Source organism: Phocoena sinus, chromosome 11 (assembly GCF_008692025.1).
Source record: "Phocoena sinus isolate mPhoSin1 chromosome 11, mPhoSin1.pri, whole genome shotgun sequence".
Classification (NCBI taxonomy): Eukaryota; Metazoa; Chordata; class Mammalia; order Artiodactyla; family Phocoenidae; genus Phocoena; species Phocoena sinus.
The window spans coordinates 36,126,312-36,147,917 of NC_045773.1; the positions used below are offsets into that span (position 1 = coordinate 36,126,312).

The 21,606-nt window shown below is 56.9% G+C and overlaps 2 protein-coding genes across 3 annotated transcripts; both read left to right on the plus strand.

The window, feature by feature from the left end:
• Positions 1-1,202: 1,202 nt before the first annotated feature.
• On the plus strand, positions 1,203-3,834 carry MUSTN1 (musculoskeletal, embryonic nuclear protein 1). 2 transcript variants are annotated; one of them, XM_032649715.1, is made up of 4 exons: positions 1,203-1,339; positions 1,738-1,870; positions 2,078-2,187; positions 2,726-3,834. In XM_032649715.1, exons 1-3 carry the CDS (start codon positions 1,331-1,333, stop codon positions 2,182-2,184), a joined length of 249 nt encoding a protein of 82 aa, XP_032505606.1. In that variant the 5' UTR covers positions 1,203-1,330; the 3' UTR covers positions 2,185-2,187; positions 2,726-3,834. The 2 variants fall into 2 exon arrangements, with proteins under 2 accessions (XP_032505606.1, XP_032505605.1); XM_032649714.1 differs by lacking the exon at positions 2,726-3,834 and having other exon boundaries at positions 2,078-2,387.
• A 946-nt stretch (positions 3,835-4,780) lies between these two features.
• Positions 4,781-20,024, plus strand: ITIH4 (inter-alpha-trypsin inhibitor heavy chain 4). The gene is made up of 24 exons (XM_032649188.1): positions 4,781-4,907; positions 6,101-6,261; positions 8,282-8,386; positions 8,488-8,650; positions 8,789-8,899; positions 9,396-9,527; positions 10,293-10,409; positions 10,681-10,849; positions 10,950-11,075; positions 11,261-11,442; positions 11,538-11,723; positions 13,273-13,412; positions 13,648-13,802; positions 14,075-14,101; positions 14,384-14,437; positions 14,591-14,644; positions 14,918-15,004; positions 15,532-15,585; positions 15,782-15,808; positions 15,895-16,011; positions 17,122-17,296; positions 19,054-19,208; positions 19,332-19,428; positions 19,856-20,024. The coding sequence occupies exons 1-24, from the start codon at positions 4,821-4,823 to the stop codon at positions 19,923-19,925; spliced, it is 2,751 nt and encodes a 916-aa protein (XP_032505079.1). The 5' UTR covers positions 4,781-4,820; the 3' UTR covers positions 19,926-20,024.
• Positions 20,025-21,606: the final 1,582 nt, after the last annotated feature.

Consider the following 21,606-nt stretch of genomic DNA (forward strand, 5'->3'; position numbering starts at 1 on the left):
GCTTGGAGCCCTGGGTCTGTGCCCGTCCAGAGGCATTCCTCATGTCAGCACTCGTCTCAGATGGAGCCTGGCAGGGCTCGCATTGGCCTCCTGGGGCCAGGACCAGGCAGGGGGTATCGGGGTGGGTTGAGGTCTGACAGCAGCAGAGCGGTGTTCCAGACAGCCAGACATCAGTGCCTGGCTGGGTTTTGTCTGCCCGGAGCCTTCAAGGATAAAAATACTCTCCATCACAAACTGACAAGGAGCTTGGGCACGTCTCATCCAATGGGGCAGACCCTGACCTCCTACCCACATCCAGTCCTACCCTCACCTCAGGCCTGGAGTCCTTCCCTGTGCCCCGAGGGTCTTCCCTTCAAGGATGGGGTGTTAGGAACTAGCAGAGGAGAGCTAAGTGACCTTCAGGGAGCCTGTGCCTCTGTCCATGCCTTGAGTGGGCTTCACTCTTGCCCACCCTCTCACAACCTAAATGTCCTTGGGCCAGGTGCCCTTCGGTGACCTCGTCTCAGTCAGAGGCTCTGTGCTGTTTCCTGCCTTCTGCTCACCGGTACCCTTACCACAAAGCATGGTTTCCTCCCAGCCCTTCCTGGGTGCTTTGCTCCCTCCTTCATCCTGTTGCTAAACTTGCACTGGGAGCTGGACAGAGGGCAGGGGCATCAGCAAAAATGCAGATGGAGCAGCTCCCAGGCTTCCCTTGGCAGCAGCTTCTGTACCTGTGAGCCAGGGGTAGCCCCCATGATCTGAGTCCACTGTGAGAGCCCAGCGAGCTGGGTGTGAGCACATGCTCCCCAGCGGCAGATGCAGGAAGCCATCCGCCCTGCTGCCATGTGGGTTTGGGAAGTCTCTTTCCTCTGGAATCCAGAGAAGGGGTAGGAGAGAGAGAAAAACAAGCTCAGAGCTGTCCACCCTGGCTCAGGGCCCTCTCTTTCCTCCGGGACACCCCCCACGCTGGGATGGACTATCGCAGATGGACAGCTCGGAGTGCCACACACACGTTACAGGACCTACGTTCGTAAACGCGAGTCTCTGCCAGGCCCAGCACCTCCCACCTGCCAGAGAGCAGCTGTCCTCAAGGGTACGGGGTCTCCCCAGCTGTCTGCTTTCACCAGGACTGCAGCGCCCCAGGCAGCAGTGCTCAGCGAGCCCCCATCATCTCCAAGAATAAACTCTGAAGCCAGTGGCTGTGTGGATCTGAATCATCAGGGAGCTGTCAGAGGAGGGGGAGTGACTTCCCGGGACAGGCAAGCCAACTATATAAGCCCCAGAGGGCTGGGTGCCGCTCAGATCTCTTTCACAGCCACTGCCTTCCAGGGAGCAGTTCCCCATACCCACCATGTCCCAGGTAGGAGGGCCCAGCACAGGCCCTGCTCGTGCCAGGGGGTGGGGGTGGAGGGTGGGCGCTGTCATCTTTAGCAGCTGTGTCTTGAGCTGAGCTCTGGGCATAAACACAGGAGGCTCTGCCTCCCATGGAAGACCGGGGCTCAGGGAAGACAGGCACACAGATGGTGTGAGGCTACAACAGCCATGGCCCCAGAGCTCCCAGTTTGTGGGAAGAGGGCAGAGACTCGGGGTATGGGGCTGTGAAGTATAGTCAGAAAGGCTTCCTGGAAGAGGAGTGAGGCCTTGAATTGGCTTGAGTTAAGTGAGCAGGGAAGAGGGGTCTCGGCCAAGGCACAGTGCTGGGAAAGGCTCTCAGCCTCGAGGCCTCGGGTTGTAAGATGAGGCTCTGGGCTCTCCAAGGCTGGCACTCAGGAAGCCCCCATCAAGAAGAAGCGCCCCCCTGTGAAGGAGGAGGACCTGAAGGGGGCCCGAGGGAAGCTGACCAAGAACCAGGAGATCAAGTCCAAGACCTACCAGGTCATGCAGGAGTGTGGTGAGTGTTCTTGGGACAGTGGGCTCCAGGGGCGCAGATGTGTGTCAATAGGAGGGAGGATGGGGTTGGGGGGGAGGTCCCATGGGCCCTTTTTCTAAGAGTTCAGAGCTTGTGAGCTCAGCAGGGTGCTCCCCACAAAAGGGGCCTTTCCTCCCTAGGAAGCCAGGCCGTGCCCCTGACTACACCTCCTCCCCATCCTCCCCACAGAGCAAGCTGGTTCTGCCGCCCCATCGGTGTTCAGCCTCGCCCGGACTGGCACCGAGACTGTTTTTGAGAAGCCCAAAGCCGGACCCGCCAAGAGTGTCTTTGGCTGAGAAGTGCGCACCACGCCCCTCACCGTCAGCAACACCTAGACACAGGAGCCTTTCCCAAGAACTCTTTTTTTATGCCAGAACATAGCTTCTCACCCGCGGCCTCTGGGATTGGCACCCTCCCCAACAGCCCTGGCCCCTGAGCCCAGGGACTCTGCACCAGCACCTGGGCAACACCAATAAAGAGGATGCCCAAGTGGCCCCAGAATTTGGAGGGTGTTGGTTGGTCACTGGCCATGGCCACTAAATGCAGGGGAGGGGTGGGCAACGTAGGTGTGGGGCATGTTCTCTACGCTTCTCAGCTTTTGGGATGGCCCCAGAGGATAATGCAGGTGCCATTATGGCCACTGCCACGTACTAGAAAGAACCTTGGGTGTGGAGACCTGGAGCTGATCTGTGTGACTTCAGACTGTCTCTCCTCCTTTTCTGAGCCTGTTTCCCCTTGTATGAGGCAAGGGAGCCTATTGTGCAAAACAGGCCATAGTCACACTGCTCAGAGTGAAGCAGGTGGGGGCCTGGGGCTCACCCTTTCCTTGTTTCACAGAAGCCATCGAGATGCCTCCAAGGACCCCAAGGCTCTGAGGGACTCAGGATCCTCAAAGCGCGCCCCCCGCCCCCCGCCTTGTTCATATTGCCTCCCTGCCAGCTCGCATCCCCTCAAAGACAAAGCCAGGTGGAGGCTCCTCTCTGGCCAGTGGCAGTCTGCTTCCTGAGCTACTGTCCCCTCTCCCAAACAGGGTAAGCCTCCCCCTTGCCACTCCCACAGCTCTGCCTGAGGCATGGAGCACCAGGTTCTCAGCTCATGTGCGATTCTTCCCGCTTCAGGCCTCAGTGTCTCTGTGCGCATGGACCTGTCAGACTCAGGGGACTGCAGAGGCCTGTCCAGCTGTGACAGCAAGACCACAGACTGTCCGGAGATGGACTGGCAGGGTCTGGGCTTACAGTGCCTGGCTCGGGGCCAGTGCCTACAGGGAAGTCCCGCCTGTCCCCTGGGCAGGTGGAGCGGACTGCACAGAGCCTTTCCCACATTCCTGGCCAGCCTGGCCTCCTTATATAGCTGTTTCCAGGCTGGGTCCATGCTCTGTGCCCCAAGGGAGCAGACCTTCTGTGGCGACCAGGCCTGGGCCTGCTCGCTGGGTTCCTGGGGAGGCTCTTTCCCCAGACTGCTGAATGGGTATGTCTTCCCGAGTAATCCCAATCACATCCATAGTCAAAGGGAGAGCTGTATAGATGCGCCTAGAGGTGAGGCTTCTGGCTAAGTCATGCTAAGGAAGGGGAATATTTACTTGTAGCCACAGACCCAGCTTCCTTCCCTTGGGGCAGATGCTACTGGCGTTGACCGAGGCAGGGCTAATGGAGGAGCCCTCTTCCCGGCCCTTGCAAGCCTGTCACTGCCTCAGGGTCCCAAGTAGGCCCTGAAGATGGTACCCTTCCCCAGTTCCCACCCCTGGGATAGTGTCACTGAGTCCTCCTTCCCCAACCAAGGATCTGGCACCTGGCCACTTTTCTGAAGCATCTTTATCCCATCTGTGGCCCCAGACTCAGGAGCCAAGCTTTCCCAGAGCCACAGGGACATAAGCACCAGCTGCATCCAGATCCCCTAGTATTTATTCGCTTTATTGCTACTTGTTATGAAAGCAGTCTTTCAACTTTATTAAAGGAAAATTGAAAAAACATCATCTGTAATCCTACCCCAGGCCCTCCAGCCACCTCCTGTGGTCTGAGCCCACGACACCGGCACTGCCTTGGCGTGCAGACAGATCAGCGTTCTGCCGTTTCTCACTCCAGGCGTGACTCACGGGCTCCCTTGACACGGCTGACCTCCGTGTAGGCCACCTGAACATCGTCCCCTTCAGGAGCCCTGTGCTCTCTCTGTTCCATGCTTCCCTCAGGAGATTCCCCAGAGCGGGACTTCTGGGCCACCACGTGTGGGCGTCTTTATGGCCCTCGATTTGTATTGCCAAGTGCAGATCTTGTTTCAGAGGCCTTGCTGGAGTTGCACCAAGAGTCCTGGCTAGAATAATGGGGCCCAAACAGCATCCTGAGGCCCCAGCAGAGAGAAGGGGGGCTCCTTGACCTAGCCTCTCTCATCCCAGAAATAAGGTCTATCCATCCTGCCTTGGCCCCAGCAGATCTTGCCCCACTCAGGCACCCCAAGGGCTGCTTGGTGCATTTGGGGTCCCACTGCCCAGTCACACTGACCTGACTTCCAGGCCCCTGCCTCCTACAAACCACCCTCTGGCCCTCCTCTTCCCAACCACGCCTGTGCTTCTCCCAGGCTGGGCTTATGGAGAGCAGGCCAGTTCACTGCTATGTCCTCCAGTCCTAGGGAGCCTGTCAGCGAGATGAGCCGTGCAAGGGGTGGTGGTGGTTTGGTCAGATTCTGGACCATTCAGAAGGGGCGCCAGCACCTAACTCCCACCTGAGCCTGCTCCTGCTCAGTACATGTTCCCATCCCCAGCCAAGGTCCACAGGACATTCACAGTTTGCCTGCTTATCTGAGGCCACTGCAGTGTTTGGCTTGCAGATCCCAATTTCCCAGAACCTGCCCCCACAGGGGCGGGGCAGCGAGCAAGTTACAAATTCATTCCGCTCTTCCTCTCAAGTTCAGAAGCGGCCTGCCAGGCACCAGAGCCAAAATGAAGACCCCAGCCCCTGGCCGCGCCCGCGGCATCGTGCTGGTCCTGCTCTCGCTGGCCACCCTCCAGACCCTCAGGGCCCAAAAGGTAGCGGGTGTCCACGGGTTCCTGTATGTGTGCACCTGAGCGTGAGTGGGACAAGTGGGTGAAGGGGAGGAGAACCTCGGTGTGTGCAAGTGAGCACGGGTCAGTGTGTGTGCAGAGAAGTCATGCTGCCCATCCACCAGGCACCACCCTGAGGGCTCTATGGAGAGTCCCCCATTTACAAGAAGGGGTGATCCTGGTATCCCCAGTTCACGGGGAGGAAGTGCAGCCTAACAAGTTGCCCTGGAGGGCGGCAGTGGGTGGGGCGGGTAAGAATGGGCCTCAGGAGCCCAGCTTACGCCTCCTGGCTGCGTGACCTCTCGGAAGTCATGGATGCTTTCCGTTGTCTCTTTTTCCTCATCTGTAGAACAAGGTAGTAATAGAACTATTTGGAAGTTTGTGGTGAAGAGGAAACCTATAGTGTTGTAAAATGCTGGGTACAGTGTCTGGCATGGAGCAGACACTCACGTGTAAACAAGCCACACAGCCCGCCGCGCACCTCTGTGCTAAGCACAAGTGTGCCACATGGCAGGCGGGCGAGAGATGTGTAGGCTCTGCCTGTTTGCACATGCCCTTCCTTGGAGACCGCAGACCTCGAGCGAAACACATGCCTGGGGGAGTGCCCTGTGGACAGGGCAACAGGAGAGGCCCGTTGCTGCAGGGAAAAGGGGGCAAAGCAGAAGATGCCCAGCCTTAGAGATGGACCTTCCAGTTCTCCCAGCTCCTGCAGGCCCCTGGGGGGAGGCTGGCAGGGGCTGTTTTCTCCAGTCACAGGACTTGCTCACTGCCCTTTCAGTGGGCAGAGCTAAGATGGCATGGAAGCTTCCTGACCTAACAGGACCCTCTGCCACTCACCTCTGCCCCAAGGATAAGTAAGTTCCTCCCAGACACAGTGGGGCTCAGGCTCCACCCCCCACCCCTTGCCTGCTTGTTCTCCGAGGGGCACTGTGGCCCCACTGAACAAGACAGACTGATCCCTGCCCCGTGGCACTGTAGGATGGGGAATGAAGCACACAGCTGCCTCTGATCTGAGAGGAAAGTTCACAAATGAAATGCTTCATGGAATTTTGCCTGAGGCTTGATCAGTGTCTCGCTTGGGGTTGGGGGCCAGGGCTTGGTCTGGGACCAAGGTCAAGGCCCACTCTTGAAGAACATTGAACAGTCCTACCCTTTCCTTTCCTCCTCCACTGGTCCAGAATGACATCGATATCTACAGCCTCACTGTAGACTCCAGGGTCTCATCCCGATTTGCCCACACAGTCGTCACCAGCCGGGTGGTCAACAAGGCCAGTACTTTGCAGGAGGTCACCTTCCAGATGGAGCTGCCCAAGAAAGCCTTTATCACCAACTTCTCCATGTAGGTGCCCTCCTGCTCTCCTCCTCGTCCCCCTCCCCAATCCAGCACTGTGACACCATGGTCCCTGTGCCAGATCAGGAAGAGAGGGCATCTTCCTGATGTGAGATGTGCCAGGATATATGCCTGAGGTGTGTGTGCTCCACCTGTAGGCAATACAGGGAGCAGAGGCTTTAGCCAGGAACTTCATTCATTCTCAGAGACGTTTCCCTCCCTCCCTCCCTCCCTCCCTCCCTCCCTCTCTCCCTCTCTCCTTCCCTCCCTGTATCCCTTCCTCCCTCCCTTCCTCCATCCATCCTTCATCCCTCCCTCCGTTGGTCCCTCCCACCATCCATCTCTCCATCTGTTCATCCATTTTCCCTGAGTGCTGCCCAGGTGGCAGATGGAGAACCACGGTATCTTTGTGTCTTTGCCTTTGAGAAGTACAGACTTAGGGCATCCTGAGGCCAAGCCCAGGCAGAAGGGAGTCACCAAAAGGCAGATTCCAGCTCAGAATACAGAAAACTTCCTAACCCCTGGGCTGCCCCACAATGAAGCAGTGCCTCAAGGAGGGGGACCACCTCCTTGTCACGGAAGTTCTAAGCCAGGCTCATCCCCCCACACCTCCAACTGGGATACTGCAGAGGGTGGTTCTGCTCTGGGTCAGAAGCTGCATTGGGAGGCCCCTGGGGTTTCTGTGGACTCTGTAAGCAGGTGATGATCCTTACCTTGTCTCTACTGTCCTCCCCCACCCTTCCCAACCAAGTTTTGCAATGTTTACTAAATGCAAGAGAACTCTCTGTCCCTGGCCCCGCAGGAGAGGCAGTGATTGAGGACAGGCCAGAGAGAGGCTGATCCCAGAAACTCAGGGAGGGCGATGGGTGGGGCAGAGAGTGTGCATCTCAGGTGGAGTCACCAGTGCACCCTGGGACCCCTGAAAACCTGCAGTGGGGGTGCGGTCCCTATGGTTGGCTCCTCATCTCTCTGCCCGCACCCCCTCCAGCAGCCCTTGATTTCCTCACCCTCGAGCCAGGCCTGTGCTGCCCAACTTCACAGGCTGCACCCCGCCCCCCATGTGGGTGCCACGGCCGGCAAGTTACGAGGTTTCAGGCCCATCACATCTTCTGAGGGCCCTGGACTTGCACCTCTCTCTGGGCCCAGCTCCTGTTGCTGCATGAGATAGGGAAGCATGGGGCAGGGTGCCCTGCTCTGGGATCCCAAATTGGACATCTGGGAGGAGAAGCCCTGCAGCCCAGCAGCAGCCCAATCCCTAGCCCAGAGTTAAATTTGACCAGGGAGGTCAGGAGGGTGTGGAGGAAGGACACTTGGTCCTGAGGTCCTGGCTGCCCCCCCTCCCCCCCTGTACACTCTCACCCTCTCACACCACCCCCAGACAAAGCAGGCTTATGTTTGCCTGCCAGTTCACTCTCAGTCCCCAGAAACGGCCACTAGGATTGTCTGCACGCCCCAAGGAGCCCTGTCCACCAGTTGTCCAAAACTTCCTTCCCCAGAGGCCAACCTCTCTGCAGAGTGGCCTGTCCAGTGTTGGAAGAGGGGGCAGCCATGGGGGAGAGGGGTCAGAGCCTTCAGTCCTGTGTCTCCACTGGCCCGGGAGCCGGCATCTCCCTCCTGCTGAGTCTGCCCCACGGGGCTGAGTGAACTGTGGCTCAGAGATCTCGCTGGTGACTGACCAGTTCCTCTGAGAACAGTCTGTGGGATGGAAGGGGCAACTGGGACGTGGAGCCCAACAGGAAGGGAGAAGAGAGGCTGGGACCTGCCTCCCCTGCAGCCTTCATCCCAGTTGTTTAGTAAAAGGCATGTTTGCCGACACAGTGCACGTCTCTGGGTAGATGGAGGCCTGCAGAGCCCCCATCGACACCGGGCCCCGCACAGAGTCGTGTCCACAGTAGGTGCATAATAAACGGGTGGGCTCAGGTAAAGATGGGAGTCAGTCTGTCAAGAGGCCCGTGAAGTCCCGGAGGAGGCAGGATTGCAGGGAGCATCCCCCACCGGGCTCTCAACAACTCCCTCCCTCCTGCCCCAGGATCATTGATGGTGTGACCTACCCCGGTAACATCAAGGAGAAGGCTGCAGCCCAGGAGCAATACAGCGCAGCTGTGGAGAGGGGAGAGAGCGCCGGCCTCGTCAAGTGAGCCCGACGGGGTGGGGAGGACCCTGTGGGGGTGGGGGCTGCCCCTGCCTTCAGCTGCCCCAGATCTGAGGGGCAGACCTGATGCCCTCTTCCCCCAGGGCCACTGGGAGAAAGACAGAGCAGTTCCAGGTGTCAGTCAGTGTGGCGCCCGCTGCCAAGATCACCTTCAAGCTGGTGTATGAGGAGCTCCTCGTGCGGCATCTGGGAGCGTACGAGCTGCTCCTGAAAGTCCAGCCCCAGCAGCTGGTCAAGCACTTGCAGGTACCTGGTGCCGCCTCCTCTTAGAAGCCCTCCTAGATGACCTCACTCTCCTGAGGGCGGCCCTTGCTTCCCCTTCTGCCTCCTGTGGGGGCCAGCCCTGTCCCCCAGCAGACCCAGTAACCCACTTCTTGCCTCTAGATGGACATTTACATCTTTGAGCCTCAGGGCATCAGCTTTCTGGAGACAGAGAGCACCTTCATGACCAATGAACTGGCAGAGGCCCTCACCACCTCACAGAACAAGACCAAGGTGGGCCTACTGTGGTCTGCGGGTGAGAGTTCCCAGGGGCCTGTCTTCAGGCTGGCTCTATGGGCCTGGGTTTCCAGAGAGTGGGACCATTGGGCAGAATCTCTGAGCTAAAGGGACTTGTGAGGTTCCTGTGTCCGTGCTGTCATTTGGCAGATGGGGAGGGCAAGGCCTGGGGAAGGATGGTGGGTGCTGGTTTGAACCCTGAGATCGGGAGAGACGACTGATGTCAGGGTCCCAGGACCAGGTAGGGAGGAGGAGCTGACTGGACGCACACATCCTGAGCCCAGCCTTTGCTTGCACAGATCTAGGAGCAGGGGATTCACTTGTACCCACTCCCCTACATGGAGGCAGTCTATCTGATAGCTCAGCTGGAGAGAAATTTCTCTGGAATTTGACCCAAGGCTGCCTCCTGGAATTCTCTCTTCAGATGGGGGTGAGGGGTGTTGTTGACATGGCCTTGCTGCTCCTCCCAACTTCAGCCTGGTCATTTTTCCAGGCTCATGTCCGATTCAAGCCGATGCTGTCCCAGCAGCAAAAGTCTCCAGAGCAGCAGCAGGACACAGTCCTGGATGGCAACTTCATCGTCCGCTATGATGTGGACCGGACTGTCTCCGGGGGTTCCATTCAGGTGTGTGGGCTTCAGAGAAGAGCTGAGCCACCAAAAAGTCCATCTACCCTCAAGGACCTGAGCCTGGGGGTTCTAAAAGAAAAGACAAAATAGCCACCCCTAGTTACCAGTGTGCACCAGGGGCAGCACAGACGGCAAACAGGCAGTTTAGTTGTGTTGTCCCTGAAACAGTTCTCTTTCGGAGGGAAGAAAGTTTGTCTCTGCTGAAGAACTGCCCTGCAGGGTTTCCCTTGTAGCCTTGGCTGCCAGGAGACTCACAGTTCACATTTATGTCCAATTACAGTACCTTCTTTCACACAAGTTTCTGGCATCATTGTGCTTCCCCTTTATTTTGAACAAATCACTGTTTTCTCGCCCCTTTCCCAAACCACTGGGTCCAGGGGAGACCAACCCCTCGAGGATCCAGAAGAACATGCAGGAAGCCATAGATGGACCTTGTTTTTGGATTCTTCACTTTTTTGATGGATCTCAGGTTTATTATGTCTGAACCTTTTAGTATAAGCTGCCTCAAATACTAAAACAAGTAAGAAGTAAAGTAGGAGTAGAGTTCTGGTGGGCTATGCATGAGCAGGGAAGCCTGCAAGGGAGGGGCTGGACTAAACCCTAAAGTATGGCAAGGATTTGGGGAGGTTAATGGTGGGACAGGGATGGAGGGGGATGGAATGAAGAGAGCAGAGGAACCCCAGGACTGGGGATGAGGAGGCTGGTTAGGGGCAGGGCAGGGCTGCAGCTCTTACACCTGGGTGTGTCTCACTCTGGTCGCAGATCGAGAATGGCTACTTTGTGCACTACTTTGCCCCTGAGCACCTGGCCACGATACCCAAGAACGTGATCTTTGTCATTGACAAGAGCGGCTCCATGAGCGGCAGGAAAATCCAGCAGGTGGGTCCCATGGGCCAGGCAGGGTCCTGAAAACTCACAGATGTCCCACACCATCAGCTCTGGTCGAACAGGCAGACCTGCCCGCCTCCATCTTCCTAGGTAGGGGGCTCCCATGGATCGAGGTTGGTCAGAGTTTGGGGCAGGTCCTGCCGCTAGAGCATTCACCATGTCCTCACTGCAGATGTGAGCCTGGGGGTGCAGCCCAAGGGCACATGAGCCCCCAGGGAGGCCCCACTGAGACACCCACCTTGTGTCCCCTTCCCCTGACCAGACCCGGGAAGCCCTCATCAAGATCCTGGGTGACCTCAGTCCCCGTGACCAGTTCAACCTCATCAGCTTCAGTGGGGAAGCAACCCCATGGAAGCCACAGCTAGTGGCAGCCTCGGCTGAGAACGTGAATGAGGCCAAGAGCTACGCCACTGCCATCCAGGCCCAGGGAGGTGAGCGCCTCTGCAGCCTTGCACGGTCGCAACTTCCAGGGCACTGAGCCCAGCCTGGGGCACCCTGCTGGGAGCCACCCTAAGGGTGTGTGCCCCACAGGGACCAATATAAACGATGCGATACTGATGGCCGTGCAGCTGCTAGAGAGAGCCAACCGGGAGGAGCTGCTGCCCGCAGGAAGCGTCACCCTCATCATCCTCCTCACCGACGGCGACCCCACTGTGGGTGAGGCACTGCCAGCAGCCCCAGGACGTGCTGCCCAGAGGGAGTAGCTGGGCTCTGGCCCGGCTTGCTGTGGGACCTGGGGCAGGGAGGGGGGATCTCTGAGGCCCCTCTGGCTCTGAGATTCCAGAAATATCTGTTGAGCAAATCACTGTTTTATCACCCCTTTCCCAAACCACTGGGTCCAGGGGAAACCAACCCCTCAAAGATCCAGAAGAACGTTCAGGAAGCCATAGATGGCCAGCACAGCCTCTTCTGCCTGGGCTTTGGCTTCGACGTCAGCTACGCCTTCCTGGAGAAGCTGGCACTGGACAACGGTGGCCTGGCCCGGCGCATCTATGAGGACTCGGACTCCGCACTGCAGCTCCAGGTGCCCATGCACCCCTGCTGGGCCACGTGAGTGAGGGATGGCACTGACAGGCGGGCAGACCCCAGCACGGCCCTCATGACACCCCCACCCTGCAGGACTTCTACCAAGAGGTGGCCAACCCACTGATGACATCGGTGGCCTTCGAGTACCCAAGCAACACCGTGGAGGCGGTCACACAGGACGCCTTCCGGCTGTTCTTCAAGGGCTCCGAGTTGGTGGTAGCCGGGAAGCTCCGGAACCAGAGCCCTGATGTGTTCTCAGCCAAAGTCAGGGGGCAGCTGGTAGGTATGGCCAGCCATCCTGGAGGGGAAGGGCAGCCGGGGCAAGCAGTCAGCGGCTGGGTTCAAACCCCAGCCCTGCCAGGCTCCAGCCGGTTGACCTTGAGCAAGTTGCAGAGTGCCCTCTGCCACTTGGGGATGACGCATCCCCCACCGTGTTGGCTCCTGGTAGAGGTTCAGTGAGATGATGTGATTTTCCGAGAGCACCTGTGTGGGGCCGGCATGCGGCAGACACTCCATGGTCAGTCAGTGCTGCTGCTGCTGTTTCCAAGGGCACCAGGTGCTTGGCATCCCCTCCTGTCCTCACACCAGCCCTCTGAGGTTACAGTCAGGCAGGGAGGGCTGCTCCCATTTCACAGATGAGCAGCCTGACATCCAGGCAGAGCAGGCGGTTTGCCCTGGGCCCCACTGCAGCCGGGTCAAGAACCCAGCTCACCATGTGGTGTCCTGTCCTCACCCAGCCTCCCCTGCCTCTGTGCCATGGGAGGCCCTCTCATTCCACAAAGAGAAACACAGCACTTCTCTAGGCCCTGGGGATACTGCCCTCACGGGAGAGACAGCATGGGTAAATTGTCACACAAGCAAGGATACAGGCTGGATAAATTCGGGGATCAGGGAGGGCTTCCCAGAGGAGGCTCAGCTAAGACTGAGAGGTGAGTAGAGGGTGGCAGAGGCCAGATGGTGGAGGGATGGAGGAATGTTCCAGGCTTGCGTGGCAGGCAGGCAGCACGTGTGGGGAGAATAGCAGGTGGGCTAGGCAAGCAGGCATGGGGGGCCCAGGGCCTCGTCTCAGGAGAAGTAGCCAAGTGTCATGATGGGCAGGGCATGCCCTGTGGCCAGCCTGCCCAGCTTCACTTCCAGCTCTGCCATCTCCCAGAGGTGAGACCTGGGGCAAGGCACTTAAGCTCCCTGTGCCTCAGTTTCCTGCTGTATACAAATGAAAGTAAGTCACCTCTCCCACACCTGGTAAAGCTGCAGTGGGGATTAAGGTCTCGCCTGGTATAAACACTCCATGTATGTTAGCTGCTGATATCCTGGAGGCCAGGGGTTCCCAAAGTGCAGAACCCAAGGTGACTTGGAGTAGTTTACAAACAAACATGTCTTTGTTTTAGTAGTTTAGTTATGTATTTATTTTAATGTGTTCTGAAAAATAACTCGAACCACAGGCCTAAGATTACACAGGTATTATTGCTCAGGTCAAGACCAAGAGTGTTAGTCTATTTAAAGTTCATTGGAGAAAAACCATCAAACAAATAGCTGTATGTGTGGAGAAGGCAAAATTCATGCAGCTGCTGGTTCTGCGCCTGCTGTGTAGCACCTGGGATAGTTTGCTCCCTTTTATCTCCACCTCCTTGTCATCCTTGGAGGCTCTGTGGCTGAGCCCCTCACACCCCTAAACACACTCCCTACCCTCCACTCTACTCAAAGGAAATGTGGCCTTGCAGCCAACGCTGCCCCCGCCAGGTTTCTCGTGGCATTGCTGGGCAGCGCCAGGCCAGGTGCAGACGTCACACCCTCACTGCTCCCGCCCTGGCTGGGCCCCTCTTTCCAGCACATGGAGAACATCACCTTTGTAACGGAGTCCCGCGTGGCAGAGCAGGAGGAGGCGTTCTGGAGCCCCAGATACATCTTCCACAGCTTCATGGAGAGACTGTGGGCGTACCTGACCATCCAGCAACTGCTGGAGCAAACGTGGGTGGACACACCCTCCAGGGCCCACTGGGGTGGCCACACACGGTCTCAGCACTTCCCCAGGCTCTTCACCGGTGGGGCAGGCACAGCTGGTGCTAGGCATGGAGACGGGGTGGCAGTATCGTGTCTGAGTTCCAGACCCCCAGTGGGAGCTTCCTAGAGGGGTCTGGAAGGGAGGGAGAGTCTGACTGGGCACCCTGGGGCCTGCTGAGCCACTGGTTTCCTCCGCCTGCAGAGTCTCCACGCTAGATGCTGAGAAGCAGGCTCTTGAGGCCCGAGCTCTGAACTTGTCGCTCAGCTACAGTTTTGTCACCCCGCTCACGTCCATGGTGATCACCAAACCCGAAGGTCAAGAGCAGTCTCAGGTTGCTGAGAAACCCGTGGAAAATGGTGGGTGTGGCAGCAGAGTTTTGACCCAGCATTTTCCCCAGCCCCTCCCCACATCCCGACCAAGATGCCACCCCTGCCACCCACAGACTCCCAGGAGACTTACCCTATTTCGTTGATGAAGAAACTGAGGCTAGGTCTCCTGACCCCTGCATGTTCACTGCACCTGTGTAGTGCTGGGGTTGGGAAGCAAGGTTAAACAGAAGCACTTCAAATTTATCAAAACCACCCTGACAGTGTGTCTCTCTCTTTCTCCCTCTTTTTGTCTTAACCAGAAAACAGACACAGGAACGTCCACTCAGGTAAGGGCCTAATACCCTCTAAGGCTGGCCTGGGTGACTGTTGGTTGACACAGGGCCTATGGTACAGCAACCGTGAGGTTGCTAGCCGGGGCCTCTCCAACCCAGCCCTGCTCAGGAGGGGGTGTCATCTGCCCAAGCACGCTGGTGCATTTAGTTACCTGTTCATTCATATTGGTTGCCACTCAGGCCCTGTCCTGGACACTAGGGGCACAGACCCCCATCCCACTGGGGGCCCCAGAAAGGCACATCCAAGAAGCAAACCCAGGTCTCTCTGATTTCCAGGTCACACTCTCTTCAGATATCATCCCTTGGGAGGCAAAGCATCCAGAGTATCAGGTAGCAAAAGAGGACAGGATAGAGGAAGGGGCTGTTTACGGAACCTTGAACCTGGCCACAGACTGGGCTCTGCCCTGGCTGTTGGGGGGAGTGACTCTTGTCTCGCCTAGCTGGTGGCAGGGCTGGGACTCAAATCCAGTTGTGTCCGATTAGGAGGCAGCAGTGCAGACCCTGTCTTTTCTAAAAGAAGAGGCTGGAGAGGACAAGGTAGTTTGAGGGGCACTGCCAGAGTGGGGCAAGGGGGGCCGATATCCCAGCAGGGAGGAGTTCAGGAAGAGTCCATTGTTCCAGCTTTGAATTTCTCCCAGAATGTCGGGTGTGGGGAGGGGAGCCATTTGCCTTCTCCACATCCCTCTTCTGGGGTGGGTCCCAGAGCCCTGGGTGTGGGGACCCATGGCACTGCTTGAGAAAAGACTGCATGTGTCAACTTTTCCAAAACTGGAGTTTTCGATAAACTGTACAATTTCCCAACGAGATTAGGACCACCCGGACCTCTTCATCCTCCTCATCTTCCTTATCCACCCCACCGTACGCCCTGGAGACCAACGCCACCAGACGTGATATCACGTAAGCCGCTTTCTGACCCTCTGAGGGCCTAGTTTCCTCAAGATGAACCTGCCCATAGAGTTGGATGAGATAAAGCACCAAGCACAGGGCTAGGCACAGACCAGGGAGAGTTGCTGTAAGGTATGACATTAAATAACGTGTCCTTTATTTTTACTGAATTGGATTCATTACACTCTGGAGGCTGGCTCAGGATGGAACGTTCTAGAAAGGGAAGGTTTCCTCCATTCCCAAAGCCAGGAGTAGTCCCTTGAGCTGTTTCTGATCTCCAAATCTGGACTCAGACACAGCCGCAGGGCCCGGCTGGACCCTGTCTCCTCAGTGTTTTCCCTAATAGCATGCTCTTCTGGTTGAAAAATCTTTTTGCAAAGGCTCGTCCAGATTGGGTGTAGGTGTGGCAGGGGTTGTGGTATTGGAGCTTGGTGGGTGGCAGGTGGCAGTGATGGCTGGAGGGCTTGCCGATTGCTTTGAATCCTGACTGCCTTCTCCCTTTCTGTTCCTGGCTGTTCCTGCACTAATGCCTGCATCAGGGCTATCAGCTACCTCATTTCTTGATGAACATGACATGGACTTAAGAATCAAAGGTAACTCCAGGCAGCAATAGATTCTGGCCCCATAGCAGGGAGAGCCTGGGAGGGAAGAGCCCGGGGAGCTCTACGAACCTGTCGTGTGGGTTTCTCGATGGAGAGGGAGCCCTGCCACACCCATCTGCTACTCCATTCCTCAACCCACCCCTCCCTAGGAAGGGGCTGCCTAAACCCAGACTTTTTCTTCTTTCAGAAACAACCACGGCATCCCCACACCCCGGTAAGTGCCAGCTCCCCTCAGCCCCCCTCACCGTCCTCACCCCCAGCCTGCTCTACCTGCCCCCAGAACCACACCTGCTGTCCCAGCCCCCATCCAGCCTCCTTCCGTCATCCTGCCGCTGCCTGGGCAGAGTGTGGACCGGCTCTGTGTGGACCTCAAGCACTCTCAGGGATCGACAAACCTGCTCTCAGACCCTGGCCAAGGTGAGAGGTGCACACCCAGTCATACACCCAGAGAGACCCGGGCACCATGCACCCCCAACTTCCCACCCCAGAAAAAACGGTGGGAAACCTGCCCACAGAGACTCACGGGCAGTCCTCGTCCCAGGTAGTAACATGGCCACGCCCCTGAGCACCGACACTTGTGCTCATACGTCTTCCCCACACACTTTTCACTGGGCACCACATATGCAGGCCTGAGTGGTCTGCACCCCAGGATGACCAGATGTGGGCTTGCCCCCAGGCACTGCCATACTTCAGGGTTGGGGAGACAGGCCTGGGCACAGAGCAGCACAGGGGCCTGTCGTCCGTGCCCAGAGCGCCGTGAAGACAAGCCCAGAGGAGGAGATGAGAGCTGTCCTAGGGTCAGGGGAGGCTGCACAGGGTCATATGGGGGTGACTGGACCTTGGCAGAGAAATGGGGGGTCCACAAGGTAGAGGAAGGGGTAGGCAGAAGCACAGAGCCCTGAAGGAAGCTGGTGGGGCTGTAGGGGGTGTGGAGGAAACAAATGGGGGGAGGAGGTAGATGTGCTGGCCAGACCTGCCCCCGAGTCCCCAGAAGGGTGGAGCTGAGCTGTCAGGTCAGACGTAGGGACACAGCACTCGGGATGCTCAAATGCACACCTGCAGAGCCACTCACAGTCAACGAACATCTACGGCCCCCTCGTTTCCCCCAGGCCTCACACACTGTCTCCCGCTTTATCACGCCAGGCTCAGAAGTCTGTTTGCTCCCTGAGGCTAGGGAGCACTGATTTTCCCTCCCACTCTTGGCCACGGTGCCCAGCTCAGGGTCAGGCACACTGCAGGGGCTTCACGCGCGTCTACTGACTTCACACGAGACCTCCCTCCTCAGAGGGCTCGTCTGAAAATGGCTGTCACCCAAGACTTGGGGGCCCCTCCAAAGCTATAGGGAACCAAGGGATGAGTGGAAAGACTGTGGGAAGCAGGCCCGTGGTGTGAGGGGAGGCTGGGGAAGGGGACCGGAGGTGAGTGGGTGAAGAGCGGCTCGGGGGGTTGTAGCCGGAGGGACCACCTGTTCAGGCCAGTGCCCAGCTGGGACCACAGCTTCGACCTCTCTGCTCCCGGCCCTCTCAGGGATTGAGGTGACTGGCCACTATGAAACAGAGAAGGCCCACTTCTCGTGGATTGAGGTGACCGTCAAGAAACCCCAGCTGCAGGTTCGTGCATCCCCTGAGCATGTGGTAGTGACTCGGAACCGAAGAAGCTCTGCATACAAGTGGAAGAAAACTCTGTACTCGGTGATGCCAGGGTAAGCCACAGGCTGGGGACTGGCGGTGACCCCTCACCCCATGTTAGCTGATGATGGGACGCCACAGGCCTGGGGAGGGAGTGGCTGGGCATGAGTCCTCTGCAGTGGGCCGCACCCATAGGAGGGGCAGAGATGCACAGAGACCTGTACCTACCCCTCCTGCTCTGGAGGGTGCCAAGGGGTTGTCCCGGGGACCTGGCTACCCTCACACCTAACCCAGGTCACTGTCCTGTGCAGGGGATGGTGTGGTTTGGAGCTGCTCTGCTGAGTGACCCTAGGCAGGCTGCTTAGCCCCTCTCACTTCTAACTAGGGATAATCATCCAGCCCTGAGTCAGGGGGCTGAGGGGATGGTCCAGTGAGAGAATGTGGTCGGGGAGCACTTTGCCCACAGACAGTACGGTGCCCACTGGGCATGCGGGAAGGTGCGCTCTCTATGTGGTGAGGTAACCCTGACAACGAGAGGTTGGAGAGCGCTGTCCATCAGGGGAGGTTACAGTTGTCATCCTTAACTTTGAAGCTCTATTGAGGAGAGACAGGTCCCTCTGACGTCAACACCGGGCAGCTGGGGGGTAGTGGAGAAGGATGGTGACCTCTTCTTGTGGGGCTTCCCCTGTGTGGAGCCTTGCAGAGGTAGCTCTCCTGCTCTGGGAGTCACGAGGGGCCTGGGAGAGAGGCCAAGGACCCTGGCCCTCTTCGAGCCGTGTTCTCTGAGCCCCCAGCCTGTGCTGAGTATGTTGTCCGCTCCCTCTCACCCAGCCCCTCCGAAGAGACTGGTTCCCACTTGATACATGAGTGCACACCTGGCAAATCTGAGGGGCTCACCTGAAAAGCTCCCAATTTCATAAAAGATCTTAGTTTCCTGCTATCTGGTAGACACACAAAGATCAATAGCATTTCTGTGCCTTGGACATACACACTAGAAGATGGAATAAAGGATTCCTATCAATCTTGGTGACTGAACGTCCACGTACTTTCATGAGCTGCAGAAGATGCACGTAAAGAAAAATAGACCACGGCTTTTACACTGAACTCTGTCAACAAGACGGTGTAAGTTTAGCGCGTTTCCATTGAAAATAACCTCCGAGTCACAGCAGGGTCTTATTCAACATGCTTAAAGGAATCTAACGTTCCTAAGAAAACAAAAGTGGTAATAATCTCAAAGATTGTTTTAAGTGAAAAAGGAAGGCATTCGAGAAGGACTTGCCCTTCTAGACCTTAAAACACATGATTAAACACTGATCATCAGAAGAAAGTGGCACTAGCCATAAAAACAAAAGGGACAGAGGAAATGTATCCTTGAACCCCTAAGTCATATAATTCATGAGAAGCCAGATCTAAGAAAACCAGAGGGAGAGGAACTGTTATCTCATGTTATAAATAGTCCTGGGATAGGGAACTTCCCTGGCAGTCCAGTGGTTAAGACTCCGCGCTGCCACTGCAAGGGGCATGGGTTTGATCCTTGGTCAGGGAACTAAGGTCCCGCATGCCGTGCAGCACGGCAAAAAAAAAAGAAAAAAAAAAAAATATATATATATATATAAAATGCTGGGATAACCAGGTATCAGTAAGTTAACCTTGGTCCCAGTTGACTGAGGAAACTGAAGCCCAGAAGATTGAAGGGACCTTCCACCAAAGGCCACACTAGGAGATCCTGAGGACAGGAGGGCAGCCCCTGCCCACTGCCACGCTGCTGCCCAGGCCCCCTGCGGGCACCTCCTTGCCTCCCTTCCTGCTCAGGACACAGGTTTCCCCACAGTCTCAAGATGACCATGGACAAGGCGGGGCTTCTGCTGCTCAGCAGCCCTGACAGAGTGACCATCGGCCTGCTGTCCTGGGACGGCCCTGGGGCGGGGCTCCGGCTCCTTCTGCGGGACACTGACCGCTTCTCCAGCCACGTCAGTGGGACCCTTGGTACGTGGCTCGGGACGTCATCAGAAACCGCCTCTGCCTGTGAACAGGCAATGCCATCACCTCTGCACGTCCCCCAGCCTCCCTCCGTCTTTATTCCTCGCTGAGCCGCCCTTTGTGTCTCAGGCCAGTTTTACCAGGACGTGCTCTGGGAGCCCCTGGCAGCAGCAGATGACAGCAAGCGAACACTGAGGGTCCAGGGGCATGACCACTCTGCCACCAGGTGACTCAGCACAACAGGCCACTGAGCCCGGCCAGGGGTGGGGCTGGGAGCCGGGCTCTGAGACCCCCACTCCTCTGTCCCTGCCTGGGAACTAGACAGTAAGGTGTCAGGTTAGACAAGTCTGACCCAGCTTTCAGTGGCCCCACAAAGGGTGGTCAACTCAGACCCACAGAAAACATACCAACCCAGAGATCACTAGAGTGAGTTGGGAGCAGTAGGAAACTCCCCCTGAATTCCTAGAGCCCTGGCCCCTGGAGACCACACACAGCTGGGTGCCCTTGGGTGGCCAGGCCTTGTCAGCCTGTGCTGGAGGGAACTCTAAGGGACCCCAAGACCCTCCACCTTCCACATTCCTATCCCTAGCTGTCTCCCCCTCTTCCCACCCAACATGAGACATGCTGACCACCTGTCTGTCTGTCCATCCCAGAGAGCTCAAGCTGGACTACCAAGAGGGGCCCCCGGGAATGGAGATTTCCTGCTGGTCTGTGGAGCTGTAGTTCTGATGCAAGGAGTTATGCCCACCCGCCGTGCCGTCTGCTCGGTGCAGATGGCTGCCACCCTGCGACCACAGGGCCACCTGTGGGTCCTGTAACATCATGGGGAGAGGTATTTACACTCATTAAAATAAAGAGAGGTGGTGTGAACCCAGGGAGTGGGCATCTCTGGTCCCATCTGGCCAAATCCCAGAGCCTCAGGATCACGTCCTGGACACGTAGCGTGTGTAACATTAGAATCATCCGCCATCAACCCTTCAAAAGCCTGAGGCCAGTAAGGCCCATGGAGAGCTTTCAGTCTGGTCCCTTCATTTATCAGGCGGGGAAACTAAGATTTAGAGAGATTTAAACCACCCAGTCAAAACGTTTCTCTTGCTGGGGGCCTAGGGCAGGAGAACACTCCTGGGAGCAGCGTTCACTCTGCTTTATGGTGACATGGTCCATGAAAACCAGTTTTGACTCAAAAGAAGAAAAGTGACCTGGGTAGAAGTTTGTCATTCTCAGCAAACTTTTGGGCCCTTTTGCAGTGGGATTTGCCAGACATAATTTGATTTTCACACCTGTGCTCAGGAACAGGCCTGTCTTCTCACCACCTTGCAGAGAAGCTGGCAGTGGAAGACAGAGGAGACAGAGATGAGGCCCCAGTCCCAGGAGGGAAGCAAGGGTCTGTTCCCAGGAGCTTGGGCTGTTGAGGGTCTCCTCTCCTGTTTGTGCCCCAGGGTTAGGCACCCCAAAGATTCCACCCAATTCTTGCACAGGCAAAGCATACTTTCAAAACATTTATAATTATTTCACCTACTTCTTCAAAAATGACACAAGTCTTTGGCTTACAAATAAAAAGCATAAAGAGAATAAAACCAAAAAACATGAGAATGAAAATAAGAGAAAAGAGCCAAGCAGGAGGAGAGTTAAATCAGAGACACCAGGGTAGGGGAAGCTGTAGCAGCAAAAAAAGCTTTGCTCTGAGCTTCCTGGCAGCCAGGGTAAAGCAGAAAACGAGTTCATTTGTTTGCTGAGAGGGAGCAAACCAGATCAGGGAGAACATTCTTTTCCCAGCTCTTGAGCTATACAGGGTGTTTGCTGAGTAAGTCTTTCTAGAAGGGTAGAAGAGAGGCCAGTGGGAGGGAGGGGTCTTCAGCAGCAAGTTTGCCCAACACTCAGGAACACTCTTTCCTGCACCACTGCCTCCCCATCAAGCCTGGGTGGCAGGCAGGGGTCTCAGGCAGAGTCACTTTGTGAAGGTCACTCAGAGGGGCTCAGACAAGAGCTCAGCGAGACAAGGGAGCAGCTTCGGGGGCTCCGCTGGACTTGCTGTGGGGCCGGCCCTGACATAGCGGAACGAGACGCCGCCACCTGGGCTGGGCTGTGGCATTTGTGCCACAACAGTGGGGTCCTGGGTGACTTTCTGGCCCAGCCAGCACCTGAAGTGCGTGAGTTCTCTGTGAGCAATTGGAAGTAGGTCCATGCATGTCACTGTTTTGTTCACTGCATGCTTTCCAGCACCTGCTTGGTCCAGGCCCTGGGCCGAGTGCTGCAGGTACATTGGGCACCGGACAGACACAGCTGCCACCCAGAGGACAACCAGGTGCCACAAGGAGCCCAGAGGGAGGCATCTTGCCCAACCTGAGGAATATCAGGGGAGGCTTCCTGGTAGTGTCATGGTTGGGATTGGACTGGAGTTGAG

Bases quoted from the DNA above. Each gene is read 5' to 3' on its own strand.
- MUSTN1 (XM_032649715.1), top strand. The intron at 1,871-2,077 runs GTGAGTGTTCTT...TCCTCCCCACAG, and splicing joins CCAGGTCATGCAGGAGTGTG to AGCAAGCTGGTTCTGCCGCC.
- ITIH4 (XM_032649188.1), top strand. From the start codon at position 4,821: ATGAAGACCCCAGCCCCTGGCCGCGCCCGCGGCATCGTGCTGGTCCTG. The intron at 11,076-11,260 runs GTGAGGCACTGC...CACTGGGTCCAG, and splicing joins CGACGGCGACCCCACTGTGG to GGGAAACCAACCCCTCAAAG. The intron at 14,645-14,917 runs GTAGTTTGAGGG...CAACGAGATTAG, and splicing joins AAGAGGCTGGAGAGGACAAG to GACCACCCGGACCTCTTCAT.